Source organism: Xenopus tropicalis, chromosome 1 (genome assembly GCF_000004195.4).
Source record: "Xenopus tropicalis strain Nigerian chromosome 1, UCB_Xtro_10.0, whole genome shotgun sequence".
NCBI lineage: Eukaryota > Metazoa > Chordata > Amphibia > Anura > Pipidae > Xenopus > Xenopus tropicalis.
This window is the reverse complement of record NC_030677.2, coordinates 8,649,164-8,656,837: the sequence shown is the minus strand read 5'-3', so window position 1 is coordinate 8,656,837 and position 7,674 is coordinate 8,649,164. Positions and strand designations below refer to the sequence as shown.

General features: G+C 51.7%; 1 protein-coding gene across 1 annotated transcript; it reads left to right on the top strand.

Moving 5' to 3' along the window:
- Window positions 1-4,376: 4,376 nt before the first annotated feature.
- On the top strand, window positions 4,377-6,223 carry LOC100488909. The gene has a single exon (XM_002941174.5). It carries the CDS (start codon window positions 4,480-4,482, stop codon window positions 5,845-5,847), a length of 1,368 nt encoding a protein of 455 aa, XP_002941220.3. The 5' UTR covers window positions 4,377-4,479; the 3' UTR covers window positions 5,848-6,223.
- Window positions 6,224-7,674: the final 1,451 nt, after the last annotated feature.

Here is a 7,674-nt window from a genome sequence, read left to right as displayed (position 1 = left end):
ACCCAGACCAAGTGAACATGCTCAGTTAGTAAGACTATGGGGCTGATTCATTAAATCTCGAGTTTAAATCCCGAATGGGAAAAATTCGGATTGGATACGATAATTTCTGAAGATCTGCATTCTGCAGCTCCAACCCGGCCCAAGGAAAGTCTCCCATATGGCTCAATGGCACTCTGCAGCTCCAACCCGGCCCAAGGAAAGTCTCCCATAGGGCTCAATGGCACTCTGCAGCTCCAACCCGGCCCAAGGAAAGTCTCCCATAGGGCTCAATGGCACTCTGCAGCTCCAACCCGGCCCAAGGAAAGTCTCCCATAGGGCTCAATGGCACTCTGCAGCTCCAACCTGGCCCAAGGAAAGTCTCCCATAGGGCTCAATGGCACTCTGCAGCTCCAACCCGGCCCAAGGAAAGCCTCCCATAGGGCTCAATGGCACTCTGCAGCTCCAACCCGGCCCAAGGAAAGTCTCCCATAGGGCTCAATGGCACTCTGCAGCTCCAACCCGGCCCAAGGAAAGTCTCCCATAGGGCTCAATGGCACTCTGCAGCTCCAACCTGGCCCAAGGAAAGTCTCCCATAGGGCTCAATGGCACTCTGCAGCTCCAACCCGGCCCAAGGAAAGTCTCCCATATGGCTCAATGGCACTCTGCAGCTCCAACCTGGCCCAAGGAAAGTCTCCCATAGGGCTCAATGGCACTCTGCAGCTCCAACCTGGCCCAAGGAAAGTCTCCCATATGGCTCAATGGCACTCTGCAGCTCCAACCCGGCCCAAGGAAAGTCTCCCATAGGGCTCAATGGCACGCTGCAGCTCCAACCCAGCCCAAGGAAAGTCTCCCATAGGGCTCAATGGCACTCTGCAGCTCCAACCCGGCCCAAGGAAAGTCTCCCATAGGGCTCAATGGCACTCTGCAGCTCCAACCCGTCCCAAGGAAAGTCTCCCATAGGGCTCAATGGCACTCTGCAGCTCCAACCCGGTCCAAGGAAAGTCTCCCATAGGGCTCAATGCACTCTGCAGCTCCAACCCGGTGCAAGGAAAGTCTCCCATAGGGCTCAATGGCACACTGCAGCTCCAACACGGCCCAAGGAAAGTTTCCCATAGGGCTCAATGGCACTCTGCAGCTCCAACCCGGCCCAAAGAAAGCCTCCCATAGGGCTCAATGGCACTCTGCAGCTCCAACACGGCCCAAGGAAAGTTTCCCATAGGGCTCAATGGCACTCTGCAGCTCCAACCCGGCCCAAAGAAAGCCTCCCATAGGGCTCAATGGCACTCTGCAGCTCCAACCCGGCCCAAGGGAAGTCACCCATAGGGCTCAATGGCACTCTGCAGCTCCAACCCGGCCCAAGGAAAGTCTCCCATAGGGATCAATGGCACTCTGCAGCTCCAACCCGGCCCAAGGAAAGTCTCCCATAGGGCTCAATGGCACTCTGCAGCTCCAACCTGGCCCAAGGAAAGCCTCCCATAGGGCTCAATGGCACTCTGCAGCTCCAACCCGGCCCAAGGAAAGTCTCCCATAGGGCTCAATGGCACTCTGCAGCTCCAACCCGGCCCAAGGAAAGTCTCCCATAGGGCTCAATGGCACTCTGCAGCTCCAACCCGGCCCAAGGAAAGCCTCCCATAGGGCTCAATGGCACTCTGCAGCTCCAACCCGGCCCAAGGAAAGCCTCCCATAGGGCTCAATGGCACTCTGCAGCTCCAACCCGACCCAAGGAAAGCCTCCCATAGGGCTCAATGGCACTCTGCAGCTCCAACCCGGCCCAAGGAAAGTCTCCCATAGGGATCAATGGCACTCTGCAGCTCCAACCCGGCCCAAGGAAAGTCTCCCATAGGGCTCAATGGCACTCTGCAGCTCCAACCTGGCCCAAGGAAAGCCTCCCATAGGGCTCAATGGCACTCTGCAGCTCCAACCCGGCCCAAGGAAAGTCTCCCATAGGGCTCAATGGCACTCTGCAGCTCCAACCCGGCCCAAGGAAAGTCTCCCATAGGGCTCAATGGCACTCTGCAGCTCCAACCCGGCCCAAGGAAAGCCTCCCATAGGGCTCAATGGCACTCTGCAGCTCCAACCCGGCCCAAGGAAAGCCTCCCATAGGGCTCAATGGCACTCTGCAGCTCCAACCCGACCCAAGGAAAGCCTCCCATAGGGCTCAATGGCACTCTGCAGCTCCAACCTGGCCCAAGGAAAGTCTCCCATAGGGCTCAATGGCACTCTGCAGCTCCAACCCGGCCCAAGGAAAGCCTCCCATAGGGCTCAATGGCACTCTGCAGCTCCAAACTGGACCAAGGAAAGTCACGATAATGAAGCCTGAAGGAATCTGAAACTTTCGTACTTGGCGCAACAATTTGATTTTGTCGCACAAATTTTGTTGCAAGTACGAAAAAGTTGAGGAAAATATGCTTGGAGCGTTAGAATGAATGCTTGGAGCGTTCGTGGATTAGTAAATGTGCCCCTATGAGTCAGCTTCCTGCTGATTAGCTCAGATCCACATTCCTAAGGGGGGGAGGGAGTTCTTAGCATTCTTGAGGGAGGGGGGAGCAGGAGAGAGGAGACAGCAGAAAGCTACGTGTCTCTGGCACATGAATTACAGACACAAGAAATCTTTTCACAGAGAACTCAGTGCAGCATTTCTGTAAGTTTTGTAACTTAGTTTTTACCTTTCTTTCTCCTTTAAAGACATTGTGTGGTTTTTATAGACCCTAGTGGGTTTCTCAGTAACATTTCTCTTAAAGGAGAAGGAAAGTCAAAACCTATTAAGCACACTATTAAATAGTACTACTATTGCTGTGTAAAAATGCTATATTCCCGGCTTGCCTAATGAAAGATTTACAGAAATACACATACATGTACTAGAACTTAGATACTTGCTTCAATAAACGGCGCCGCCGCTTGTCCAGCGTGTCTGTATGGGCTGAAAAGGACAAGCCAGCCCCCCTCCACTCCATGCTCCTGCCACAAAGCCTCCGCCGCTCCCCACTCCTGTCACAAACCCCCCCAAGCTCCACAAACCCCCCCTGCTCCCCGCTCCTGCCACAAACCCTCCACCGCTCACAGCACCTGCCCCCCCGCTCCCCCCACCTGCTTGTTACAGAGTTCGCCGATACTGCATCTCCATGGCAACCGGACGCTCCTGCTGTGTCACCAAATCTTGAAGGAGCGATGCATTATGGGAATCTTCTCTACACTGCTCAGCATTTTTTTTTTCCTCTTTGGCTTCTGATCTTCTGAACGGGTGAAGTATGGGGAGACTTAAGGGCACTATTGAGACAACTGAAGGTATGCCTGCAGCTTGGGATTAACTCTTTATTAGCCTTTCCTTCTCCTTTAAGTTTGTTGGTCTCCTAAATGATGGTATGGGAGGTTGTGTAACATATTAGTTAGGCGGGAACCAGGAACAAGTCTGACTTCTCCGTAAAGCAGGAAGCCCAACTAGTCCCAGCCGATGTCCTTTTGGGGCCCTGGAACGTTGTGCTGTAGTTCTAGCTGGAAGCCTTCTAACTTCAGAGTTCCAACCACTAAATACGGGGTACAGAGAAGGATCAGGCAAATCATAGTCAAAACCAGACTTGGGTCATAGGCCTTTGATAAGCAACTTAGAAAGTGTTGGGGCCTGACTATGAACGTATGTCTGAGCATCTTATTCATGCACATAGGGTGAGAGAGGGGGCAGCATCCCTTTAATGACCTGCAAGAAAGGCTTTATATTGGGGCAGTAGGTGTGACATAACAAACTGTATAAGTTGGATGAAACTATTATATATTTCTGTTTATGCTGAAATGTACCCCCTGCCCCCCTCCTACCTGTTATAGCAGATGCATTGTGTAGGTTAATCTCATCTAGGTGTGTATTGTGTGTATCCAGCCGGCTCTGTCTGGCCCTCCCCATGTAATTGCCCCTATTGTGAGGGCACACAGAGCCAGACCCCATAGTGACACAATACACATAGTTACCCCTTGTGAGAGCAGTGCTCTGTCTAGTAAATGCAAAAGACTGAACTGGGCATGCTCCCTAGGTGGCTCCCCATAGGCCCAGTGGGATTAGCTATGATTGGCCCCTCTGGAAGCTGCCTTTGGGTTGGCAGAAGGAGTCAAATCCTGTTTTGGTTTTACGACAGGGGCTGCTCCCTTTCTGGCTACAAAGGTGGCTGCCAAGAGTTCCAAGGAGCCTTTTGTCTGGGGTGTAACCTTAGCTACGGCAGGACCCCCTCCCCTGTGTTCCCCTGGAATCTACCTTAGCTGCGGCAAGAAGATTCCCCCCAACTGGGTGTATTTCCCTATTCCCTAAGGAACAAGAGTGCAGGCTGGCTACCACCTACTGGCTTATGGGAACCTGCTGATGGCTACTTGCCATTTCTCCAATAAACGCCTCATCCTGTGATACCAACTGTTTGCTCTTTGGGTCCTGCCCTATGTCTGGGAACTCACGGCCCTGAGGTTGTGACATAATTTGGTGGCAGCAGTGGGATAGGATCCCAGGACCCAAAAGGCACCATGAGCACCCCACCTGGATTCTACGCTGACCCATTGGATCTCTTCGCTCGCATGGATTACTCCTGGACTCCAGAGATCCCTACTGATCCCAGAGAGAGGACCCTGTTCTGGCTGAGATGTGAGTCACTGGGACTATCTGGGGAGGAGGGTCTGGCATATGGAGTAGGGCAGTTAGTGGCAGGAGAGGCAGACCTGGAGGATGGGTACTATGTTCTGCAGCGCACCATGCACCAACCAGGTGGGAGATATTGGCACAGTCCCTATACAGTGCTTCCGCTTCCCTGTAGCTTGGCGGAATGGCACGGCCAATGGGAGAGGCTGAATTTCTGTGACTATAGCACCTTTGTGGGTAACCCAGAGGAGGAATTCCATACCCTCTATGCACAGCGCTTCTTTTATATAGGAATGAATGATACAGAGGAACGGAGGGACTGGCTTGCTGACCTGGTGTATCAGGAACTGGAATTGATAAAAGAGTATGGGAGTATCCAGGAATTGGAAAACCAATGCAAGGAAGCACTGAGGGTATGTGCACCATCTTTTTGTGGTTTTCAGCAGGCACAGCCATGCCTTGGTACTGTAGGTCCAAAAGACTTTCACTTACCCCCCAGTACAGTCAGTGCCGGGGTAGGGGAGGAACAAGAAGCTTCCCAAACAACTTTATTTTGGTCCCCAAGGGAAATCCCTGTTTGTTTAGAGTCCAGTGGTTGTGTTACCCCTGAGCTGGCAGAACCGGAGAGTGGGTGCTGTCACTTTAAAGGCTTGGCAGAGGCTGAGGCCTCCCCAAGTGAAATCCCTGTTTGTGAGGAGTCCAGTGGTTGTGTTGCCCCTGGGCTGGCAGAACCGGAGAGTGGGTGCTGCCACTTTAAAGGCTTGGCAGAGGCTGAGGCCTCCCCAAGTGAAATCCCTAATTGTGTGGAGCCTGGAGTTGCTCAGTTTGAAAAAAACTCCAAGGAGGGAAGAGAGGAGGATTCCCCACTACCTGAGTTGTTGCTGGCTGGAGAGGACCAGGAGCAGGACCAAGAGGAAAGCATTGCTCAGCATTCCCCAATGTCTATCAGAGCAGTCAGTTCTGGGAATGGAGTAAGGGGCACCCCAAAAGCACAACGTGTAACCAGGGCAGTTGTTCCGGAAACCCCCTCTGGCAGACAACAAGGCCAGAGAATTACCCCACAGAGAAATAAAACACTGGTGAGTCCCCGTGCTGTCCCTACAATATCTCCCAGATGGAGGGGTCCCCCATTGTGTAATGTTACAGGGATCGGGGCCTTGAGAGAGGTTGGGTGGAACTTAGAATTAAAGAAAAGACAGGGGGATAAACATTTGTCTAATACTCTTTGGGGTCCACTGGTCATTGGGGTCACTTGAAGATGAGTCACCTTGGCCTGACTGCTTGGGGGGGGGGATACAGACTGTACCACCTGGGATTGTTCCCTTCTCCCTGGAAGGCCCCTTTATTGTCCTGGAGGCCAGAACTGTGACATTTACAGGGTCGCCCATATGGAGGAGAGAGGGTTAATGACGGCCGCCCTGAAATATCCCTCTTAGATCCTGTGGGTTATGTTTACACCCCATCTTGTTATTCCTGTTTTGCCAATCTGCCCCCCCCAAGGAACTAAAGACTTTTGCTTTATGGGAATTGGCTAGTGAGGCTGCTGGGAACCTGTGTAGGCCCCCAGCAGGCTCACTATTTGGGAAGGGGGAGAAATGTGACATAACAAACTGTATAAGTTGGATGAAACTATTATATATTTCTGTTTATGCTGAAATGTACCCCCTGCCCCCTCCTACCTGTTATAGCAGATGCATTGTGTAGGTTAATCTCATCTAGGTGTGTATTGTGTGTATCCAGCCGGCTCTGTCTGGCCCTCCCCATGTAATTGCCCCTATTGTGAGGGCACACAGAGCCAGACCCCATAGTGACACAATACACATAGTTACCCCTTGTGAGAGCAGTGCTCTGTCTAGTAAATGCAAAAGACTGAACTGGGCATGCTCCCTAGGTGGCCCCCATAGGCCCAGTGGGATTAGCTATGATTGGCCCCTCTGGAAGCTGCCTTTGGGTTGGCAGAAGGAGTCAAATCCTGTTTTGGTTTTACGACAGGGGCTGCTCCCTTTCTGGCTACAAAGATGGCTGCCAAGAGTTCCAAGGAGCCTTTTGTCTGGGGTGTAACCTTAGCTACGGCAGGACCCCCTCCCCTGTGTTCCCCTGGAATCTACCTTAGCTGCGGCAAGAAGATTCCCCCCAACTGGGTGTATTTCCCTATTCCCTAAGGAACAAGAGTGCAGGCTGGCTACCACCTACTGGCTTATGGGAACCTGCTGATGGCTACTTGCCATTTCTCCAATAAACGCCTCATCCTGTGATACCAACTGTTTGCTCTTTGGGTCCTGCCCTATGTCTGGGAACTCACGGCCCTGAGGTTGTAAATTATGTCACAACCTCAGGGCCGTGAGTTCCCAGACATACGGCTTTGGCCCCTGCTCATGGGTTATTGGTGTTATCCCTTGTGTGGGGCCACAAGCACCTTGTAATGAGCACAAATGCTGAACTGTGTTTGTACCTCCCTCTCCCCGTGTAATACTAAATCCAGGGTAACATAGGGAGAGGCTACAGAAACATAAGAGTTTGGGCCCCTATGTGTCCCTTTCCATGCAATGTCACAGTTTATACTTTGTATTTCCCTCTTCCAACTTGATCCTGAATCCACCAACCTTAAAGGACAACTAAAGCCTAAAAAAGAATATGTCTAGAAATGTTTAGCTATGTGTTTTGGGCCCTTGTATCAGCCCAAAGTCACCAAAGCTCTATAGAAATAAAGATCCATGCCCCTGAAGATGCCCACAGTAGCTCTCCATCTTTTGCCCAACTACTGCACATGGCTGATGTCAGTGACCTGAGCTTAGGGATCGACAATATTTTTCTTTCCCCTGCCTGCTTGGTCTGGTCATTATTAAACATGCATACTAGCCAACCAATCACAGTCCTGTCTGGCTGCTCTCTTAAAAACTAAAGGCCTTTTGAGCTTGGGGTGAGACTTTAGCTGAATCCTTAGTGTGACTTTTCTTTCCACCTTGTAATGATCCCAAATACTGAGCTGTGTAACAAATATAAGTTACAAAGGTTGGAAACAGAGGCAGAAGCTGTGACAAAAGTTCCAGTCACTTTGCTGTTACAAACAGCCCCTCTGGGAA